This window comes from Megalobrama amblycephala, linkage group LG11, assembly GCF_018812025.1.
Source record: "Megalobrama amblycephala isolate DHTTF-2021 linkage group LG11, ASM1881202v1, whole genome shotgun sequence".
NCBI lineage: Eukaryota > Metazoa > Chordata > Actinopteri > Cypriniformes > Xenocyprididae > Megalobrama > Megalobrama amblycephala.
This window is the reverse complement of record NC_063054.1, coordinates 14,678,368-14,702,819: the sequence shown is the minus strand read 5'-3', so window position 1 is coordinate 14,702,819 and position 24,452 is coordinate 14,678,368. Positions and strand designations below refer to the sequence as shown.

Genomic DNA, 24,452 nt, shown 5'->3' with positions numbered 1-24,452 from the left:
TTCACTCAGCACTCCGCTTTTCATCATGAATTATAATTATTTTGAAAAAGTCTCTTGATTATGTTATTCTTAAACAGTTATGTGAACTTGCATGCAACTTCATGATTTCAGGTTTATTGTCAATAGCTTGTTAGTTGTCTGTTTGTTTTCTTAAAGTTCTCCAATGTTTGTTAGTTTGTGTCAGAATTCATTAAGTTAGCATTTATTTACGTAGCAGATTTTTAATGTAACTACATTGTTTGGACACTAGTTTTTTTTACTAATATTTTCATAATGTACAATGTTTAGAGGGTTCCCTGTATCTTTAACATTAGCTTTCTTTTAAATTAGAGAGATTTAAGCAAAATAACATTGTAACTGAAATAAAATCTGATTAATTAGTGTCAATACCCAGCCCTACTTGGAAGTATTCATGATTATGTGGTTGTGGTAGAGTTATATCTTCAGATTTCTATGCTCTAATGTTAAATAAGGTCAAAGACCTGGTGTTCTAATGTACAGTTTATCATAACATTGCTTGAATGTCTTTTACATCCTCTCTAAGATCTGCACAGCTTTCAGGCCAGTGCCAATAAAAGAGCGCCAGTCTAAATCTTTGTGTGGAAAGCGGATTATATGTGTGCCTCCTCCATGCCAAGGAGTCACAGATGAACATGCTGTCCATGTGGGTGCAGTCTGTGAAGTGATGAAGGATGGATTCTTATATCACTCGACTTGTTATAAAACTCCTTGGTTATGCAGCATACCATCAAAATAATATTTCTGTTGGAAGACGAGCTTAGCTTTTATCTGTTGTTTCACCAGCCAGCTTTGGCTCATGTGCTTTGGCAACATGTAAAGTTGCATCCAAAGCTGCTTTGACTGGGGAACACTGCCCTGCAGAGATGGAGTATTTAATGCCACAGTTTGTCCTACAATTTAAGTTTTGGGCATAGGGAAGAATATATATATTTTTTTTAATATCTCGGCAACAACGCTTGCCAATTAATTTGCATGTTGAGGTTTGCTGACATGTTTTTAAGAGGGTAGATTTTGGAGTAGTCGGGAGTAGTTCGGTAGTCTGGTGTTCGACTGTACACGATTACATTAATTGCACAACGCTGCACAGGCCCCTCTGTCATTTTGCCTTTTTATAGAAACAAAAACCATTTAGTTCAGTTGGACAACAAACACTACATTTATAAACTGAAAACATCTGCTTTGTTCCATACAGCACTAGCTGTAAAATTCCAGCACAGTGCAGCAGGAGTCAGCAGGAGTATTTCACTTATCCCAGTGGTTCCCAACCTGTGGGCCGAGGCCCATTAGGGGTCCTCAGTAGCAGCATTTCCACTGTCGGGCCTAAAGCGAGCATGCTAGTGCGTGCCAGGGCCAGTCGCGTTTCCACTGTCACTTCTGGGGCTTGATCGTGCCTCATCGGGGCTTCCTCGGGGCCAATGGCCCGGGTTTTTCGGCCCGCTGAATACCTTGGTCCAAAGCGGGCCAGCTCGGGCTTGAGGGAGTGGTTGCGAACAAAGGCGGAGTTTATTTGTGTTTGGAGACGGAGGCGCCGATGATTACATGTAGGTTACCAGCTAACACCAGCATTAAAGACTTTTAAAATCATTTTTAGCTCAAAACTCACTTTCAGACAGCAGCAAGTGTTTGAAATAACTTCTGTTTGTGATCCGATGTGGTTTCTGATCACCATGACTATGCGCGCTAATACCATAGTAAACATGGTAAATACGATGGCTTGAAGAAATCAGACAAAATATACGTAGGCTATCACAATCATGTATTTATTTTATCTGTCAGCACGTCTCGTCTCTCAACGGACAGATATCCATATTTAGCTCCACACATTTCATAAAAAAAAGCAACTCCATGTTTTCGGGATTCCGTTTCTCTATCACTGGAGCGAGTGCTAAAGCTCCTCAGGTTGTATTGTTGGTGGAAAATTTGTAGAAATTATTATTCTTTGTAAATGTGATGTAAACATACTGTCCTATGACTACAAATAAACAGAAACAGACGCGATTGAATAAGTACATTTGTCCTCTTTTGTGAAATAACAGTAAATACCACTTTATTTCTGTGACTGATGTTTATTCTTGACACAAATTAATTCATTATGACTAATTTGTTTGGTACAACATCGGTGCTTGGGTTTTTTAATTTTTAATTAAACAACAAAATGCCAACAAACGCCTGCTTTTATCATGTTCACTTTACGATCTCGCTAGTTTCCAGTGATTTCTTTCTGATTATTTTTTGATTAATTTGTTTGTGAAATGACGGGTTTTTGTGAGTGTGACGTTGTTCCAGAGAGGCATGTTACGGGCGGCTTTTAGTGAAGCGCTGCGGAGCCTCTGGCCCTACGGTGGAAATGCAGCGTGATTTTGGGCTCGGTGCTGCAAGTCCGGGGCTATTAGCCTAGCCTGGCCCGCTGAAAGCCCTGGCTCGCACTGGCCCGACAGTGGAAAAGCGGTTAGTGATCCTCCATTTAATTAATACGTTACATTTAAAAAAAATAAATTAAATTAATTACAAAATACATTTAAAACAAGGCACCATCTCTCTCGTACATATTCTGTGATTATTTCGGTTCAGCCCAGGCCGATTCTCATCGTGCTGCTGTGAAATACAGACTGAACAGTGGCTCAAATCGCAAACTCTCTCAGTTGGAAAAAGAAAACCTGTGTCGTTAAAAAGGTTTTGATGGGTGACTATTCTACACTGCGTTCCAAATTATTATGCAAGAGACAAATCAGTAAGATTTCAGTACAATAAACATTCAGATTTTAGTTTTTCTAAGAAAATGTTTGTTCGTTTATTTATCCATGTCTTTTTAGATAACTGGTATCAATCTCAGACAAAATAATTTGCCAGATCTATGGAAACCCTACTTAGAGGTTGTTCCACATTATTAAGCAAGTCACAGTTCTCATGAAATATGGGGAGGAAGAAAGATCTTTTTTGAAGATGAAAAGCATGAAATGGTGCAATGTTGTGCAAAAGGCATGAAAACAACTAATATTGTGTGAAACTGAATGGAGATTATCGAATTATCATAAGATTTGTGAGTGATTTAGAGCACAGCAGAACTCGGTCAGATAAAGGCTTATTGGGGAAAGTTCCTGTCAAAAAAATGTATTGTATTAAAAGGGCAGCTATAAAAAAGCCAGTGTTGAGCAGCAAACAGGTATTTGAAGCTGCTGGTATCTCTGGAGTCTTGAGAACCTCTCCATGCAGGCTGGCAGTCGTGCTTAAAGATGCATTTCAGCCACTCCAAACCAAACCTTACAAAGAGAAACATTTACAGTGGGTTTAGAAATACATGAAGACTCATTTTAAAATAGTTTTATTCACTGACTAATGCCGTACTACAATGGATGGTCTAAATGGATGGATTTCTGGATGGTTGGTGAATGGCCACCATGTTCCAACAAGACTGCGACGTCAGCAAGGAGCTGGCGGGTGATGATTTGGGCTGGAATACTGGGAAGTGAGATGGAGGGTATTAAAATGACTTTTGCAAGATATGTGGAGTTCATAACTGGCCATTTTCAGCTATGGTATAAAAAGGAGGATAGTGCATAGTACAATGCACTATGCACTATCCCATGCTGCAAAAAAAACACCACAGCAATAAAACTGTTTGGAAATGTATTTCTACACCCACTGTAAATGTTTCTCTTTGTTAGGTTTGGTTAGTGGTGTCTAAAATGCATCTTTACGCACAACTGCCAGCCTGCATGGAGAGGTTCTCAAGACTCCAGAGACACCAGAAGCTTCAAATACCTGTTTGCTGCTCAATATTGGCTTTTTTATAGCTGCCCTTTTAATACAATAAATTTTTTTGATAGGAACTTTCATTAATAAGCCTCTATCTGACCGAGTTCTGCTGTGCTCTAAATCACTCACAAATCTTATGATAATTCGATAATCTCCATTCAATTTCACACAATATTAGTTGTTTTCATGCCTTTTGCACAACATTGCACCATTTCATGCTTTTCATCTTCAGAAAGATCTTTCTTCCTCCCCATATTGCATGAGAACTGTGACTTGCTTAATAATGTGGAACAACCTCTAAGTAGGGTTTCCATAGATCTGGCCAATTATTTTGTCTGAGATTGATACCAGTTATCTAAAAAGACAGAGATAAATAAACAAACATTTTCTTAGAAAAACTAAAATCTGAATGTTTATTGTACTGAAATTTTACTGATATGTCAATTGCATAATAATTTGGAACGCAGTGTAATGAAGGTAAAAACGATTACAGTGACATACAGGAGTCGTTCATAAGGTATGCGCAAACATACTGCACGTGTGCTCTCGACTCGCTGATCACTATCCATGGGTTTCAAAGATGTCACTTCCGCTATGCCCGCCGCCATATTTGTGTCCGAGATTGCAACTAACACAGCAGCGCTTCATTGTACTGATGATCATCTTTAGCTTCATCGTGAGCACTTAAACCGCAAAACAAAACATTTTCTATGATTGTGGCTGTCATATTAATAACATTTTAACTGTATACACGACTATTGTATTAAAATATTGTGATTCTAGTTGCTGTTTCGGCGTGTTCTTAGGATGAACGCATCCACAACAGAGCTATTCTGACTACGTTACTAGTTCAAGTTCATGCGTGCATGATTTTGTGCAAATATAAGTTATAATTTAATGTTTATCTTGTATAAATATATATGTATTACCCTATATAGGATGTGTTCCGTTGAGTTAATTAACCTTCTATCAAAGCGCTTCAGTTTACAGGTGTTCATTCAGCGCACGTAGCTCAAATAATTTTGTTAGATGATTTGAGAAAAAAATCTGTTATTGTTCGCGATCCTTATTATAATCAAACCTTGTGTTGATGAAAATTATACGAGAACAATAAGTGCTAGTTATTAAAAATAATGCATTAATGTTTTTGAAAAAATATGAAAGTTTTAATATTAGTAAACATTTTTAATGACTATTAATCATTGCTGTTTGAGCTGCGCACGCTGAAGCTGAAGAGAATCAAAACACGTAAACTGAAGGTTAATTAACTCAACGGAACACATCCTATAGAAGATAATTCAGATATTTATACAAAATAAAAATAATATTACAACTAGTATTTGCACAAAATCACGCACAGATAAACTTGAAGTAACGTAGTCAATAATGTTACTCCAAAACACAGCAAATAAGGCCAAAGAATTCACAACGTTATATTACAAGTATAACGATTATAAGAAGTATGTATAATGTATAAGAAGAAAGTCCCAATCATAGTTATTAATGTTTTGCCTTACTTTTAGAGCGCTCGCGCTGAAGCTAGATGATCATCAGATCTGCGGGTTATTTACCTCAACGAAACACATTCTTTATGAGATTAAACAGATATTTATACTTCATAAATTTAATATTACGAGTTTTATCTGCACAAAATGACGTGAAGCTTGAACTAAGTTATGTAGGTTACCTAATCAGTTTAACTCCAGTAGACAACAACACGTTGAAACAATAACACAGAAAATTCACAACGTTTTATTACAGTAGTGTTCTCGTTATAATGTTATGTAAATGACCGTCCCAACAGTTATTAATGGTGTGCATTGCTGTTTGGCTGCCAGTGGTGTGGTCCCTTCTGTTAGAAGCCAACAATTCCGCCAATCTAACTCCTTTGGGATCGAATAAATTTGTAAGTTCTGACGACTGTTAAAACGATTTCAGTACCCTGTATATTGATAGCGGCTCAAATCCCCTCCCCCCCACCTGTATCCTTGTTTTCAGAATGTGAAGTGCCTGGAGAAGCATGCTGTAGTTGTTCTGTAGCACATGATCTATGTAACATGGCCCTGGAGTCCAAGTTATTACCCACTGACCTGCTTCCTTTGTCTTGTATTGTATTTGTCGTGTTACTTCCTACCTACAAGGCAAGAAACAGTAAGCAAAATCTTAGCAGCGAAATCTTCAGCTTGGCTACAGGAAGGATGCAGTCTGCTCTTTAAATAAACATCTTTTCTTAATCTACCTTAGTGCTGAATATTGTTTTAACAAGCATTGAGTTTCACCCTGTGGTTGAATGATCTCTTACACCTTCCCTAGAGATCCACAGCCATATTTGTACATCTGCATCTGGTATAAAGGATCATGCCATGCAGACTGGGGAGTATTTTTCTCTCCAGAAGCAACTCAGAAGTGGATAATCAAATCAGTCTGTTGTATGTCGCTCCTTGTGCCACATTGCCATGAAAATAGGCTCTTTACAACCAATGTGATGTGGCCATACAGAGTTGCCTGTGTGGGTAAACAGAGCATGACACAATTGGCCTTGAAGCCATATATCACTCTCTCGCAAACTCAATCAAATCTTTTCAGCTTTAATGAAATTTGGAGATCTGCCATGCAGCTCGTGCTTATGGGAACTGCATGAAAAGCTGCGTCATTAATTGATCAAGTTGTAAGTATTTTGTGCTGTGGGAAGCTGAAAAAAAAAAAGGTAAGTGTTGAGCTAAGATGTGTTACGCTTTCTTGTTGTGAAGCACAGTTGCACTGAAGTTGATCATTTGAAGTATTGAAATGTTTCTGTGCTGGTGTCTTCAGACACATTTGAACTACAGCCATAAATGGTGTTCGTAATGCTGCTTGTTGTATTGGACATATAACCTGTATTATTCTCAATCACAGTGGTAGCAGTGGAGAAAAAGTTCAATCCATCACTCTGATTTAAAATGACAGTTGGTTTGATCCAGACCCAATTGGATCTTGTGCTCTAGGCAAAACTTTTTTTTTCCTCAAAAATCACTAATCATTAGTTGAATGGAAGGGACAGTTTTGTATTGATACAGAGCATGAGCACAATCTTTCTAAATTTGAAATCAAAGGACACTTCCAGTGACACAGTAACCTGCTCATGTTATTTGATATTTGTTTGACATTTGTTTGCTTTTTATGGTAACACTTTACAATAAGGTCAAATTTGTTAACCATGATCTAATAATGAGCAATACATTTGTTACAGTATTTATTAATCTTTGTTAATGTTGTTAATAAAAATCCAGCTGTTCATTGTTTATTTATGTAAGTTAACGGTGCATTAACTAATGTTAACAAATACAACATTTTCCATAGTGAATTAGTACATGTTGAAATTAACATTAAGATAAATAAAGGCTGTAGAAGTATTGTTCATTCTTGGTTCATGTTAACTAAAGTGGTTAACCAATGTTAACTAATGAAACCTTATTGTGAAGTGTTACCCTTTTTATTTTGTAAATGAAATGTATAATATTTAGGGCTGTCAATCGATTAAAATTTTTAATCTAATTAATTACATACTCTGTGATTAATTAATCTAAATTAATCGCATACATAATTTTTGCTGTGAAAGTATTAAATATTTCAATTCAAATGAATCGATGCAGGGTTTTCCCTGGGTCAAAAATGGTCTTCGGTGGTGACAGACATGGTCATCCACACAAACAGTAAAAAGTGCCCTACCCACATACTGACAATAAAGTACCCGTCACTCTCACTGTAATTCTTTCTTGCCCTCTTGGCAAAAAAAAAGAAAAAAAAGTGATTTTATAGCTTTGTAAGAGAAGATGCTTTTTTGCTAAACCTGAAAAGTATTTAAAAGTAGCATTTAGAAGTTATATTAACTAATAATATAATTTTCTACCATATACAATTGAATGCACCTAGCTAACAACAACTTGCTTTGTTCTGGTTTCACCTCACTCCAGTCTAAACTAACTGATTTTATAGGTAGGCCTAATTTACTACACATTGTCATTTAAATAACCTGAAAATATTGTGGATTATTAAGGCTAATTTTACTAACCACTCTTGCTAAATGGGGTAAGCACACTTATGTTCTCATTTCAGAGTTGTTCGAGTAAATTATTCATTATAGACTGTGTGGACAGATCAGTTGTTGTCATGATTCATTCAAATGAATCTGTTCAAATGAGTCATTTGAACAGATTCAATTCAATTGAATTGAACAGATTCAGAATTGGACATTAGCGGACGTTGACGCGTTGCGTGCGAATCGTGACTGTCATTAGGACATCGCAAAAGATTTGTCAACACAGAAAACACTTCACCACTGGATAGGATTTTCTTTTTGTTTACTGAAAGTGTGGTTTATGTCAGCAGCTGCACGTGCAGGGCGCCTGTCAGAGAAGATGAGGTGACGTTCTTCTGAGCACTATTCACACCCAACGGTTATTCAGGAAAAATATTTTCCGAATGCGCCTCGTGAAACATGGATTCGGTCTTACGAACTTTTAGCATTGTGTCAGTTGATTTAGATCAGGGGTTCCCAAACTTTTTTTCCTGCGCACCCCCTTCTATGTCCCAACCGGTTGGCGCACCCCCAATCCCCACTTAAAAAAAAAAAAAAAAAAAAAAAAAAAGAAAGAAAAAAGAAGCAACAAAGCTTTGTTTTATCGCCATATAAAGACTCATGTTTAATGACAATAACAACATCAACAAAGTTTCAATATAATGCAACAAAGCTACGCACAAGCTTCCACTTTTAAGAGGACGAGTGACAGACACAGGCTCAGTGACTACGTTTACATGGACAGCAGTAATCCGATATTAATACGATTAAGACAATACTCTGATTAAGAAAGGACCATGTAAACAGCGATGTTTTATTACCTTAATCCGACTAAAGTCATACTCGAAGTAAACACAAATCGAATTAAGACAGGTGGAGTATTCCTATTTTAGTCGCATTATTGGAGTGCATTATACACATGTACACACCTTAATCACACTATTAACGTCATGTGGGAGTTTTCGCCACATTTTGCCACAGGACACATAATACACACACGGCAGTGGTCGTTTTGACGGCAAACAAGAGAGCAAGCATCAAGCAAGAAGCCACAAATCAAATTCCTCTCACCTCATCTCTCATCCAGTACCTCTGAGTTTGTCACGGTGGCATGAATAAAAGTTGCCGAATTAAAGTACAGGAGGCCTGTTGCTGGAGAATTTGTATCCACCGTTGTCTATTTACAGAGCCCCACACATGAGAGAGAAAATAAATAGTAGCCTGGGCTAAATCGTGCGAACGATTTACTAATTTGTTCCCTCTGTATAAATCGAGAGAACGAATTAGTAAATCATGCACACAATTTATTTATTTATTCTTGCACATCATGTGCGGGCTCCTTATATATATTTGCACGTATTGCATGTCAAATAATTAACTGCACTTGAAGCTTTCATAAGATTAAAAATGAAAACACCCAAAACTGTATATGGCACGAACTGTGTGGTGATGATACGTGAAATTCTGTAGAGAACGTCGGACTGTGTGCTGTGGGGACATAATGACGTAATGCCATTAATCGATCTATGTTCTATAACATGTAAAATGGGAACATGAATTGAATATTCTAAAAGCAACTCATGTAAACACCTTAATCATAATATTGTCTTATTCAGAATAAGGTCAGTACTGCTGTCCATGTAAACGTAGCCAGTAACAGAAAGCACGGTTATTTTCAGCCGCGTAAAAGAAACATTGCAGCAATGAATGAAACGAGTTGGCATGCATATAGCCTAGCCTGCAGTGCATAAAAGAAGAGGAGTGCGTAGAAGACAGTAGCTGTCTTCTTCTACGTTTCTATCAAAAACTAATAAATTATAATTTTTTATTTAAAATAAAAGCGATTACAAAGGAAATGTTTACTGTTCATGTTTTTTTTTTATTGTATGGAAAAATCCCACTTTAAAAAACAGGCCGCCATTACATTTTTCCTCTCGCGCACCCCCTGGTGGCAGCTCGCGTACCCTGGGGGTGCGCACACCACACTTTGGGAATCCCTGATTTAGATTATTATGTGTGAGGTAGAGAGAGTGCAAAGACGGTGCTTACTTTGAAGAAGAAGAGAGCTCGCGCGCACGAGGGAGGAACTCTGCTCATTCTGTCCGTCAGCGCAGCAACGGCTCCAGGTTCAAAGGTCAATACGGAATGGATTAATCTGCGTTATTTTTTTTAACACGTTATTTTTTTCTCAGATGAATTAATCGAAATTAATGCGTTATTTTGACAGCCCTAATAATATTGTGTAATAGTTTTAAAGTTTAAAATACTGGTCTTATATGTATTTTAAAATGTAATTTATTCCTCTGATGGCAAGGCTGAATTTTCAGTATCATTACTCCTGTCTTCAGTGTCACATGATTCTTCAGAAATTTATTAATTATTATTAATTTTGAAAATGGTTCGAAAAAACATTTATCATCAAAAAAATCTTACTGATGGAAACTTTTGAACGGTAGTGTACTTTTAAACTCATTAGATAAACTCATATAAATATTTGTATTATTGTTGCTGAACCATTATACAGACATTTGATATTTGTTGTTTTTATCATCTCTGTTGTGAAATATTTGTTTGTACATGTCTATTATGTGGTAACATGGTTCTATGTACAAAAGCAGGTGAGCTTGAAAGTTTATGTTCTCAGAAGACAAGTAAACTGTTTTGTATGGTGTCAAATGTTACTGTATTTACACAGTCATTTTCCTGGCTCTAACCTCTTATAGCTAAAACCCCTGTTATCGTAATCCATTTTATAATTACATGTTGCTGTAACAACACTGGTGATTTAGCAGGTGATTTTCACACATAGTGATTTAAAGTGAAGAGATCAACAAAAACAAGAAATTGTGAGACATGAGTATTGATTCAACCATCACATCATAGTGGAAAAAAATACTACCCATGAATTATGAAAATAGATCATGGTATTAACTTGGCTAAGAATAGAAGTAGCCATGAGCTATAGGTGACCTGGCAAAACCATGCCACAAACATCACCACAGTATCTTTCTGTGCATATTTGTGCTCTCATGCAGGTTAATGTTAGTATTAATGGTGATAGATTGCCACATTGATGCATCATGGTACTGCATTCAATGCCAGGAGTTTATAAACCTTTGTTAGATGGCAAATTTTGTCAGAAGAGGATATTACTATTGAAAGTAGTCTCCCTGTAGTAAATTGAGACTTTTTGGTTGAGTGTGTTGCTGAGGGACACAGCGGTGATGGGCAATGCCATTTCTCATATAACAGATCATCATATATGTTTTTGAAAGACAAAACATGCATTGACATGCATTCCAGCAAAGACGTATTTAATTTAAAGCTGCTGTCCGTAACTTTTTTTTTTTTTTTTTTTTTTGAGCAAGTACATAACCAGCCAGTGTTGAAAACTATATCCTTACCTTAGCCTGATTCACAATGGTAAACTTGTAATAATGTTTTATAATAAAATCATTACTGGCAGGTTTCCATGGGAAATTCGAGCATTCAGCCATTTGTCTTTGCGCCATTACGTCACGTCTGTAAACAGAAAGGAGGAGTCCCAGCTAGTAGGCTATATGGCATGTGAGGATGCTGCTGGCAGCGGATCATTTATAACCTTTTGTCACAGCAGCTAGAACAATTAAACTTTATCATTTTGATGGCAGATTGTAATCTAGAAAGGTCCAAATGACAATCATCAGTGACATCTGGAGATTAACCCGTAGTCAAAAGCAAAAGACTTCAGACTGCGGAGAGGCTACAGAAATTGAAATCTACATGTAACGCTAATACACACTGAATACACAGTCACGCTGAATACAAGGTCAATGCTGATGTTGTTTACATTAACAATTTGAGAACAAAGTATAACAATAATAAAAATTTTGCATGGTTTGACGTGATCCAAGCTAAGCGATCGTTAGTTATTTAAAGGTGCTAAAGAGGATGTTTTGTTTTATACATTTTTGCAATATTACTTGAAACTGTCTTTACTAACAGTAACAGCCTTAAAAACGTCAGCCAATCGTTTACGCGATCATCGCGTAAACAATTGGCCCTCTGGCTTGTCAATCACTGCCATGACGTTCCTTGTGAAAGACGTGCGCGGATTGGCCCTCTGGCTTGTCAATCACTGCCATGACGTTCCTTGTGAGAGACGAGCGCGGCTGCGCTCTCCAGTAACTTTCCACACTCTACAGGCGCCGCATGCAATGTTTTTGTCAGGAGACAGGAGTAACAACTGCAGATTATGAGTTACCTGCGGTGAGTCCGACATAATGAATCCACTAACACGACACAGCGAATGCCGGTGGTAAACACTCGTGTTCCAATACTCGTGCACGAGTTTTGGGAGGCGTTCCCTCGAAATGAGCTGTGAAGGAGTGGGGTTGTTCTTATGCATGCGCTCATTTCAAAAACTCACTAACAGTCTTTGGTTTCTCAGTCGACGAAAAGATCCTCTTTAGCGCCTTTAATCACCATTGGCTCTTTAGCGCTATTTATGCTTTTTTTATCAGTTGGTCAGAACAAAAGTGGCAGCCATGTTACTTGCATGTCCAGATGACATTTTCCGGTGAAAATTCTTATTTTGGTCATACACCCAAGACCGATGTATCCACACCAATGTGGTGACTGGCAGCAAACATTAGATTCATCTGCGCTGAGGAGCCGTGCCGATGCACAACCCACGTAAAGATGATAATTCTGCAAATGGAATTGCAGGTTTCAAACAGTGATGGCGACAAAGAGGCAACTTATGGACCGCAGCTTTAAAACTAATTCAAGTTTCTACGTTGCTAATCAGATATCAGCAAATTTGTAGATATTATTATTAATAAGAATAAATTATAAAAGGTATAATTTAGTAATCTAGTGGCCTTAGGAGTGTATATTGTGGATGGTATTTTTAGCTTGATGTAGTTAACATATTGGCAAAGTTGATGAACTAATTTGACTCCAACTGATATGCCTGATTGCACCTAGTCCTTACATAACCTTAATGACTGGCCCAGCTTCAACCTTAAACACTGAGTGCACTTGTACAGCTTTTGCTTAGAACAGCCCAGAGACAAAACAGTCTGTTGACTTTTTAGGAAATGGAAGCATTGCTATATTGACACAGACAATAGAAGATTTGAATCTTGAGGGGAATCTTTTGCACAAAATGAACCAGGCTGTTAATGGTGTTCTGCTTCAGGTTTATGGAAGTCATCCTACACTACTCCATGTTCACATCATGTTCCGTGCTGCGTTGAAACGAACTCAGTTTTGCTTGATTGCTCTAAATAGCAGTCTGTCATGGCAAGTGCCGTCTGTGTATTTTGGTGCCTTTTAATCTTTGCTACACAGCGGTTCTGCTCTGCTGCCATGGCGACACCCTGGCGACAGTCGCGGTGACGGACAATTGCTCTTATCTTCCAGAATGCAGAGTGACAGAGAGTGGGATTCTGGGATGCATCTCTGGTACAGGCCTGTTTTAGACCCTTTCAGCTAAAAGCGTCGCCATTCCTCTTCCCAATGAGCTTAGCAGGCCTATGTTAACATTAGCGCTTCTGCTATAATTAAGCTCATAGTGTTTACTTGGCCACAGGTCATTTCACACCCCACTCTCACTACAGTGAGCCTGGGTTGTCTGTTTCTCACAGTCGTCTCTGTCATTTATGCCTGTCATCTTTGTATCCTTGTTTCTGTGCGTATTTTATTTGGCCTGACTGCCCCTCCTTTTTTTTTTTTTTCTGTACTCCCTCTCTCTCTCCCTCCATGTGTAGGTGGGAAATCCTCGTGTGGAGCTCACTCTCTCAGAGCTGCAGGAGATGGCCACTCGTCAGCAGCAGCAAATTGAGGCCCAGCAACAGATGCTTGTCGCTAAGGTAACACGCTCACATGTGTCCTTTGATTGGCATCTTTTTTTAATAGATTTTTCTTTTCATCTGTGTGGGGACTGTTTCCTTCAGTTAGCTTTTGCAGTTAAATCAAACATTGGCATTAATTAATTCACACATTAAAATGGAATGGTTTCTGTTTTGATTTTATTGATATTGTGGATCTTGAGCATCATTTTTTTTTTTTTTTTTTTAGACCTTAAGCAGAGTGACCATTTATTTTGACACTATGATGGCACTGTATGGTGTATAATCATACAAATTGGTTTTATGTTTCAGTAAGAATGTAGAATTACCCAGTATTTAAATGTCTTGTTGTTCAACAAAAAATGTCAGCAAATTTGTAACTTTATTATTATTGTTATTATTAGAAAAGGTTTCAAAATAGCATTTTCTCTAGTGGGCTCAGACTTTTGGACCCCGCTGTATTATAAATTGTATTTTTGGCATGATGTAACTAATATGTTGGCAAATTGATTGACAATTGTAGACGCAAATATTTTCTCCAGTTAGCTTTTGCTATTGAAACAAAAATTGGCATTAATCAAATCACTGTTTCTATTTTGATTTTATTAATATTGTGGATGTTAAGCATCAATTTCTGTAGCCCTTAAACAGATTTGAGTGTTTAGTGGTATTTACCAGAAACTTGAAACAAATTTGAGCTTTTTCTTTATTTATCGATCTACATTTTGTCATTGAACCCAACTTGCAGTTGTGTGATGTCCAGATAGCTAGCAGCTGAAAAGCAGCATCATATCTTTGGGAAAGGCGCTTGAGTGTAATGTATAATCGCATGGTTTGGCTTTATTTTTCAGATAAAATGTAGTTTTTTTGTTTTGTTTTTTGTTTTGTTTTTTGCCATTTAAAATGGTTCCTTAAGTCAACAACCATAAATTGAACTTCAAGCCTATTTTTATTTTTTAAAGCCACTGAAGTTTAACTAAAGTTTCCACTATTCATTCTGAAAAGTGACTATAGATGGTATAAACAATTAGATAAACTTATGAAATATGAAGACCTGTTGAAGACTGATTGTGTCATTTAGTGGTGATTCTAATTCACACAGCCATTTTTGGTTGTTTACTCATATTTGCATTTCTTTTTTCTTTTTTTCTTTTTTAATCTTTGCATAGGCTTCTATGTATGTGAAAGATAATTACCCATAAACAACAATCTTTATGTGACAAAAATAAACTTTAAAGTTTCAGGTGAACTGGTGTGTATGTTTATATTATGCTATGCAAGTAACTGTAATTTAAGACATTTCTGGGAAAAAATTGGGAATTAATGTGTTAAGTATCCCTGTAATTATACAAAACACAGCTGCTTATTGGGCAAACCTCTAACTTTGTTTACGAAGCAGCTTAAGCTCTTTATTATCATTGTGCAATGTTGTTATTAGATATTTTAAGCTACTGACCTCATCCTTGTTTTCCTCACTGCCAGTTATAGGTCAGTACAACAGGCTGTTCTGACCATTATAGGGGTGTTAGTCATGGGAACCACAGGCTGAGGCTTGAAACTGGACGAGACCAAAAATGCCAATTATGTAGTAAACAACTCTGACATGCTCTGTATGCGGTGACAGGCATTTCTTATCCACACTAGCACTAAATTGCTTTGTTTCTACATTCAACAAAGAGTGATGTGTGGAATCTAGAACTGGTCACACTTACAGACCGTTCCAGGATCAGACCCGACGAGAACACTGATCTCAGAGCTGTTTGGATAATCATTGCTGTGAGTCGATGTGCTGTGATGACTATGAGCCTCCAGTCATTGAAAGTCCACCATGTGCTATTTTTAGTTTTCTCACTCACTCAGAGACGCTGTTTCCATTTCTCTGCATCTGTTTGTGTTCCCTGCAAATAGAGAAAGAAAATGACAAAAAGCCTAATTGCTTTTATTTTTTCTTAGTTACTCAATATGTCAGGTTTGTAAGCAGCATCATTTCCCACAGGTACTACTGTTGCTCTTAATAGCAAACATCTCCATGCTTGACACTGACAGTAAATCACTAGGTTGTCTGTCTTGTTTAAGTGCTGTATTGTGATGTAATGACAAGATTGTATGGTGTTGTCCTGAATGCACTTTACTCCGTTAGGGCACTGCAGATGCCCCGGGCTTAAACATTACTTTTCCTTTTCTTTGTGCAAACATAGAGATGTTTTCCTTTTAGAATGATCATTCAAAGTTTGCAAGTGTAGTTGTTCATGTAGTCTACCATAGAGTCTGATTCAACGCTTGCATTTTTCGAGATTACATATACCAAAACAACACCTTTTTACCATAATGTTGGGAATTTGCCAAAAAGGAGGTTTGTATGTCATAACAGTTCTGAAAGTTTGATGGACAAATTGCGCTGATATTCTGAAATTAACCATTATTTGATTGGCTATTTGTGCTGTCGTAAGGTCAATTAAAGACCATCCACAATAGTTGTAGAGTGGTTCAGTACATAACTGTTACTGTTTCCATGTATGCTTCTGTTTCCATTATTTATTTATTTTTTTTTTGCGTGCTCATGTATGTTTTGTGTCCACAGGAGCAGCGGTTGCGCTATCTGAAGCAGCAGGAGCGACGGCAGCAGCAGGCTGTGTCAGAGACCGAAAAACTACAGAGGCTGAAGGAGAGGGTGGAGAGTCAGGAAGCCAAACTCAAGAAGATCCGTGCCATGAGGGGCCAAGTGGACTACAGCAAAGTCATCAATGGCAACCTGTGTATGTACTTGCTTGATCACTAGCTATGTTTCCATTACCCTTCAGATTGCGAAAACTGAAATTGCGTATTGAAAGTATGCCCAATGGAAACACGTCAATTTCGCAAAAACTCCCATATATCTCAAAAAAGTTTTTACTCTCACATGTGGTTTTTCAGGCAATTCGAAAATTAAATATTTGGAAACTTTTTTTTTTTTTTTTAAATGGAAACTTTTATCCGCATTTACAGTTCACCTGGTGTACGTAAAAGTCGATTCATTCTTTAAAGAATGTGCGGTATGTTTGGACAGAAGACAAGATTATTAAACTCATAAAAGACAAGAATTACAGGAATACTGGATTCTAAACGACAAAGAAATGCCACAATTTATCAAGACATCGAAGCAGATAGGAGGGAGGAACACCCAGAAACACCTTATACCTGGCCACTCCAAATTATAAGGGGCTTTTCCTGACATTAATGCTTGGATGCTACATCTCCTTCGATTAAAAATAATGGCTAGTTCAGTGGCTCCGATAAACCTACTTGCATCCATTGCCCTGATTTTTGGAATGACTCCTCACGAGAGGAAAAAATTACATTTTAATTATAATTAAAATTATGTTTTTATGGACATTTAGAAAATATTTGAGCAATACAGTATTTATAATATAATAGTTTTGTGCAAATCTGTACTGGAAAACCGCCTACTGACTTTAGCATTCATCCAAGTAGATGAGTTACTGGTCACTGCTGATTATGATGTGGTTTTGACCTTTTGCGTGGCTGTTAAGCCTGCTTGCTTCATGTAAGTAGTTGTGTGAGAGAGCACTGAGCTTCCATCTACAACTGCAAGCACATGCACACATAAATACACATGCCAGGGTAAGGTCAGGATTAGGACTGCCATAGGCTGTGAATTGTAACGATCTCACATAATGCCAACTCTCCCACACAACTCCAGATGGGAATGTCCACACCGCTGTAGATGAGTCTTATAAAATTAGATTTTTGTGGATTGTTATCGGTGCATCGTGGCAGGTTCATGATAAAGATTTTCTATTTATGATTTTTTTTTTTCTCTAGTTTTAACCCTTATTTGAGTGTTTTGTTCACATTGTGCTAGCATTTAGGATATGCTATATGGTTAACAAGTAAAAATCAGTTTTGCTGTATAAAATATATCTGTTGAGCCTGCTAGTTTTGCATTTTCCATGAGATCCTGTAAAACATGTACAGCCATACATTATAATTTCATTGAACATGAAATAATAATCCTATAGTAATGGAGAAAGTATATCGGCTCATGTATGTTTGTAAGTGTGTATAACTCTGCTGTGTTCTGTTAGCCGCAGAGATCGAGCACATCAGTGGGCTGTTCCAGGAGAAGCAGGCGGAGCTGCAGGCAGCCGTCTTGAGGGTGGATCAGCTCAGCCAGCAGCTGGAGGACCTGAGGAGAGGCAAACTGAACGGCCTGCAGACCCTCGGGGGTCAGGTCACCGGCAACGCTGCCCTGGAGCTTCGCAAACTCTACCAGGAGCTGCAGGCATGGGCAAAGTTTAGCCATTATTATAAGATATATATATATATTAGGGCTGGATGATTATAGTCTAAAATCAAAACCTCGATTAATTGAACATTTTACCTCGATTACGATTAATGAACGATTATTTTATTTCTGATTTTTTTTTTCTTTTTTTTTTGCCCTCATAGTTCACTGACAAGGTTTGTACTGTAAATAGCCTATGATTGACTATTAAGGTGGGATATTTTTTTTCCTGTTGAAAGAGTGATCTGACATCATAGCTCACTATCAGCAGTTATTTTATCTATGGTTTGTAACATTTCTTACAGGTTTCTGCTCGTTGTAAATCAGATAAAGATAAATTAGCACAGTACCAGTAGTGATTGCGTGTGTGAATTAGTCATACCGTCTCTCTATTAATTGTGAAGCTGTGGGTTGTAAGTAGTTCCTTCAAAAGTAGAAAAAATTTTAAAATAGATGCTATAACTTTCGAGTTTCTAAGCTATTTTAGTGATAAATTACAGGACAGCGCTGACAAGTTTCTGCGTTCCTCTGTGTGCGCGCGATCTTCACGTTTTGCGCAGCTGTTTGTATGAGTGTTCGTGCCACATGCAGCTGCGCGAGCGCGGCATAGATATATGTATATATCTATGCGAGCGCGGTAGCTCGATATAATAATACACATCCGATCGTCTAATCGCTTGAATGTCCAAACCATAAAACAAATACAACTGACAAAGTTTAGTCAAGACGCAAGGCTCACCGCTCGCGCGCCATCACTGTGTTGAACCGGCGTTCACCTCCGTGTTTTGCTTTTATGCCACTGACTGGACTGGGCGGAGTCACGTGACTACACACGCAGTTATGTTTTTAAGGGGGAAGTATTAACAGGATTAAAAAACCGAAATAACCGACATGGGAAAATTACGTCGGTTAGAGGTTCTGAATTTCGGTTTCGATTACTTTTCGATTAATCGTCCAGCCCTAATATATATATATATATATATATATATATATAGATAGATAGATAATATAGATATATAGATATATATATATATAGATAGATAGATAGATAGATAGATAGATAGATAGATATATAGATTTTCCATCTTGACATATTAAAGGTACAATATGTAAAATTTTTGCATTAAAATATCCAAATACCACTAGAACAATGTTATTTATTTTGTTGATTTGTGTACTTGCATTAATGGCATCATCCCAACAGTGCGCTTCCTGAAAAATTGTGGAATCCGACAATCTCTGGTAGCATCTAGCAAGCCACAGTTGTTTGTTTTGCACATTTGTGATGGACCACAATTATTATCTTTTGCTGCGGGTTCTGTCGCCATAGATAACCTTATAAAACGAAAACGGCTGTGGGGGTGAACACAACAACTCCCATTATTCAAGCTATGTCTTTGTTATTATTTTGAATAAGTGACCTTTAGCAGTAAAACTTACATACTGTGCCTTTAAAACACTTTTTAAGGCTGTTTTCTGTGTGTTTTATATTACAACAGAATCCCACTGGTTTTGATATGTTGATCAAATGTTGATCAGGTTCACTGGTTGTTCATCAACCAGGTTTTATTTTCTATGGGTTGTGTATGAGGTTTGCAACCCTATTAAATTTTGGAAATAATGTTTAAATACAGTTTAAAACTCAATTTAAAATGGCTTAACATTATGTGAATGTTAATTTATAGCAACAATCATTCAAATAACACACAAAATGTATAATTTTAATAAGATGTGTAATAATGTATAAAATTAAAAACAAAAAATAGTACAATGTTTTGAATCATCAGTTCAAAATTGTTGAATTTGACATTTGTTGTTTTAGAAACATGGAATCAGCCATAATCGTAGATCTTGATTATTAGTCTGTGTATGTTTGTGTTACTATAATTTCTGTCAGTGATGATATTGATCTTTTTTTGCACTTTTTTTTTTTTTTTCTCTCCCCCATCAGATCCGCAATAAGCTGAATCAGGAGCAGAACAGTAAACTTCAGCAGCAGAAAGAGCTGTTGAATAAGAGAAACATGGAGGTGACACTGATGGACAAGCGTATCAATGAGCTCAGAGATCGACTGTACAAGAGAAAAGCCGAGGCACGTCAAAAAGAAAACCTTCCTGTAAGGCCAGGAGAGTGCATCACTCAATCATGCTTCTTAGTTTCATTTGTTTAGCAGGATTCTTCAGAAACCATTCAGACATCTAGAGAATAAATCTGGTAGAGGAATGCTTTTGAATTTCAACTAGGCTCATTACCCTTTTTTTGTTTCCTTTTTTGCCACCTTTCCTTTTTCCCCTTCCTGCAGTTGAATAGAGCAAATGGTCCTCCCTCTCCACAGCCTGCTCATGGAAACACCGGCCGTGTGGCTGCCGTGGGACCTTACATCCAGGTCCCAGTGCCAGTCAGGCAGGAGGGTTATGCAGTGCCTCCTGAACCCCTCAAACCTCAGTCACTGGGTGTCAACACCCCAGCTAACCATGCCCGCTCCAAATCAGGTCAGTCCTTAAACACTGACTTCTGCATGATAACGGCAAACATTTATTTGGAATTAAATGATGCCAAATAAATGGTACCCTTTATGTCTGTTTACCTTTATCCTACATTGTGAATCAGCTTTATAATTTTGCAATACATAAACTCTTTATCCACATTGGGTTTAATTTGAAGCTGCTGTGATCAGTTTTGATCAGTGGTAGTCTGTATTTAGGTCTACATTATTGTCTTGTAAATCCAGTCTTTAGATTATCTGTATAAAGTCTAGTCAGATTATTCCTGCCAAGAAGTGTTCACTTAGCCTTTTAAAGTGAACAACCACATTTAATTATGTTCTCATGTGACATATAATTTCAGTCAATTCTGATAATAGACCAGCAAGCAATGACGTTTATTCAAATTATGGTGCAGCATTCTCTGTGACTGTTGTACAGAAAACGCAAAAAAAAAAACTCTATCCACTTATTTGTCAGACACAGTTCAGAAAACTATTTCTGAAACACGGTAAAAAACCTATTTTTTTTCCACACGGGAGCGTTTGAAAGCAGGTGTCTATCAGCGTATCCGGTAATAGATGCCTGCTTTCAAACGCTCCCATGTGTATGTGTAAGCTCTCGGTGAAGAGTGTCAAAGATGTCCATTTACAACGTTTTTGAAACATTGATCATTGTAACCAATCACGGGACATATCTGTTGAGCACGTGAACACAACGGCCAATCAGAGGTGTTTAAGAATCCACTCAACAGCGCTCAAAATGCTAGGGGGAAATGCTGGTATTGTCACATTTTTAAAATTTCAGTATCCACTCGGTATTTTTGATAACACTAGACTATGTAACAACCAACCAGAGTCATTTGTATCTGAAGCCCAAAGTATACTTGAGTTTTGGTGTGAACGCTTGGCATATGCGTACAGCCAAACGCATACCCTTTCAAAGTATACTCCATTTCATTGCCTACGCGAACACAGACACTTGACACATGCACACTAAAAAGTTTCATCTTTGTCCAATGTCTGCTCTATTTCTCTCCAGAAGTTATGATCGATTAAAAAAGTCTTTGTTCTCTTTTAAACTAAAGTTTCTAAGCTAGAGATCTCTTAAGCCCCCCAGACAAACACTCTTCAATGTGGGCGTCTGTTGTTGTTGCAGTCTAGAGTAGTTTCCTGTCTCTGTTTTTTAGACTGTGAAACGCTGGCCCTGGCCAGTATTGCCACCTTGTGGACCATCTGATTAGTGCAAAATGTGTGGTTAGAAAAATCAGAATGCACATACTATGCTGGTGACGAAATTTACATCATGTGCACACTTTAGCATACATGTTAAAACCAAAATATACTCTGGGCTTAATATGCTGAGACTAGCTCCTAGTTCCTGTAGCTCAAACAAACAGTGTTTCATCAGCAATCGTTAAAAGTTGCTTAGGATGAAAGCCAAATGCATAAATGTCAATAAAGTGGTTTTTGTATTTCTCTTAAAGATCACTGCATGTATCCCATCGTTTCCTGCAGTGGGTTCTCTCTCTTCAAATACTGTTTTATTATGAAGTTGATTTCTCGTTTTCTTCACTTCTAACCTCTTGTGTCGTTTCTGCTCTGTGCTGTGCATACGTGTATGTGTGTGTCTCTCTTTTTCTCTTGGCTGTTCCTGTACTTTGATGTTGTGGTATTTGTGGGGGGGGATTAGATGGCGTGAGAAAGCCTCCCGGTCCCTGGAAGGTCTCTGATTTAGACATCATAGTGGACCCGATTGCTCCACCTCCTCCAGAGCCCCGCCCAGGCCCTGGGGCTCCACCCCCAGTCACCTGCTCTGCGGCAGGGTCGGACGGCGCTTCTCGTGAGTGGGAAGGTGTCTGATGGAAGTCAGGAGGAACGGCCTATGAACCTTATTCAGTGTAGTGAGCAGGATCAAAGCTGTTGACCAAGTCTCTTACATTACCCCATATGGCTCATAATTCTCAGTGCAGAATGTCTGAATCAAATACATGATGTATAAATAAATTAGTGTCATTGATCATGTGACACCTTTGTACAGACGGTCAGATTTTCTTGCTTCCATTTGAAGCTCAAGATGGTCTTGGATCATATCAAATCATTGAACATGATCATCAAGTCTGACTCGATTACTGCTGTCATTAAAGCAAAAGAGACTAACAAATACTAAGACATTCTGAAATTCATGTTAATTTTCAATTTAAATGTTTTACTCTATTGTTATTTTATTGCTGATTATATATACTGGTTTGGGTGGTAAGATTTTTTTAAAAATGTTTTCATGCTCACCAAGGCTGCATATATTTGATCAAAAATAAGTAAAAACTGTTGTATTGTGAAATATTATTACAATGTAAAATTCTATTTGAATATATTTTAAAATGTAATTTATTCCTGTAATGTCAAAGCTGAATTTTCAGCATCATTACTCCAGTCTTCAGTGTCACATGATCCTCCAGAAATCATTCTAATATGCTGATTTGCTGCTCAAGGAACATTTCTTATTATTAATGTTGAAAACGGTTGTATTTTTATATATTTATGAAAAGTTTTTCAGGATTCTTTAGCAAATACAAAAATAGAATAGCATTTTTAAAAAAATGGAAATCTTTTGTAACATTATAAATGTCTTTGTCACTTTTGATCAAATACGCTCTTGCTGAATGTATTAATTTCTTTAAAAAAAAAAAAAAATCTTACTGACACCAAAGTTTTATATGAAGAGGATTAGGGCCAAGCAATAATAAAAAAATAAAACCATCTCGAGATTAAAGTTGTTAAATTTCGCGAAAAATGTCGAGGTAAAATATTGAGAATAAAGTCATTAAATTTACGAGAAAAAAACTTCGTTAAATTTCGAGAAAAAAGTCGAAATAAAATGTTGAGAATAAACTCGTTAAATTACGCAAAAAAAGTCGTTAAATTACGAGAACAAATTCGTTAAATTATGAGAAAAATGTCGTTAAATTTCGAGAAAAAAGTCGAGATAAAATGTTGAGAATAAACTCATTAAATGAGAATAAACTCATTACATTATGAGAAAAAAGTCCTTAAATTACGAGAACAAATTCGTTAAATTGCGACTTTTTTCTCGTAATTTAATGACTTTATTCTCATAATTTAATGAGTTTATTCTCATTTAATGAGATTATTCTCAACATTTTATCTCGACTTTTTTCTCGAAATTTAACGAGTTTTTCTCGTAATTTAACAAGTTTATTCTCAACATTTTATCTCGACTTTTTTCTCAATTTAACAACTTTTTTCTCGAAATTTAACAACTTTAATCTCGAGATGGTTTTATTTTTTTATTATTGCTTGGCCCTGATCCTCTTCCGTAGTTTTAAATGGTAGTGTAATTTGTAATGTAAACACAAAATTTATTAAATTAAAAATGTCAATTTTTCTACTGATCTCAGACTTTTGGACTCCACTATATCTAAGCAAACTGAGTTGCTGAGTCTCTTACAAAGATTATGTAACTTCTATGCCGTAGGAGTAATTCCATTAAAGTTCATATTCAATTTTAAAAATCGCAGAGGGGCAATTTTCCAAACAGTATGTGGCTTAAGAGAGAAGTCAAAATTATAGGTTTTTCATGAGCAATAGTACCTTAATGATACACTAGATCCCTCTGCCTGGTCAATTAAACTCACTCCTTTACTCTTTACTGCAGTTCAATATGAGTCAAAAGCTGCTGATCCTGTCTTTTGGGAGTGTGTGTGTATATGATTGTGTGTGCAAGAATGTAATTGAGGTAGATTGTGTAAGGTCTCATGAGTGAGAGTGAATGTATGTGTTGGCATGCAAAACCCTACCCTGATTAGGTTCACTGGGCTTTCTACTTCTTCCTCAGTACATTTAAACTCACTAAATTACTGGTTCCATTTCATCATTCTCTAACATTCAGCTAACTTGTTGACTTCACACAAAATGTACACACCACACTTCAAGCTCTGAAATCGTCAAGATACCTTGCATTCAATGATATTCATGAAGGCTTTGCAGAATAGCATT

General features: G+C 37.1%; 1 protein-coding gene across 1 annotated transcript in view; it reads left to right on the top strand.

Moving 5' to 3' along the window:
* ppp1r13bb (protein phosphatase 1, regulatory subunit 13Bb) overlaps nucleotides 1-24,452 on the top strand; it is an 80,815-nt gene that overhangs the window by 44,463 nt on the left and 11,900 nt on the right. The window contains 6 exon segments of the mRNA XM_048206276.1: nucleotides 13,588-13,689; nucleotides 16,250-16,424; nucleotides 17,754-17,950; nucleotides 19,905-20,045; nucleotides 20,256-20,445; nucleotides 22,129-22,278. Coding sequence (XP_048062233.1) covers nucleotides 13,588-13,689; nucleotides 16,250-16,424; nucleotides 17,754-17,950; nucleotides 19,905-20,045; nucleotides 20,256-20,445; nucleotides 22,129-22,278 — 955 coding nt within the window.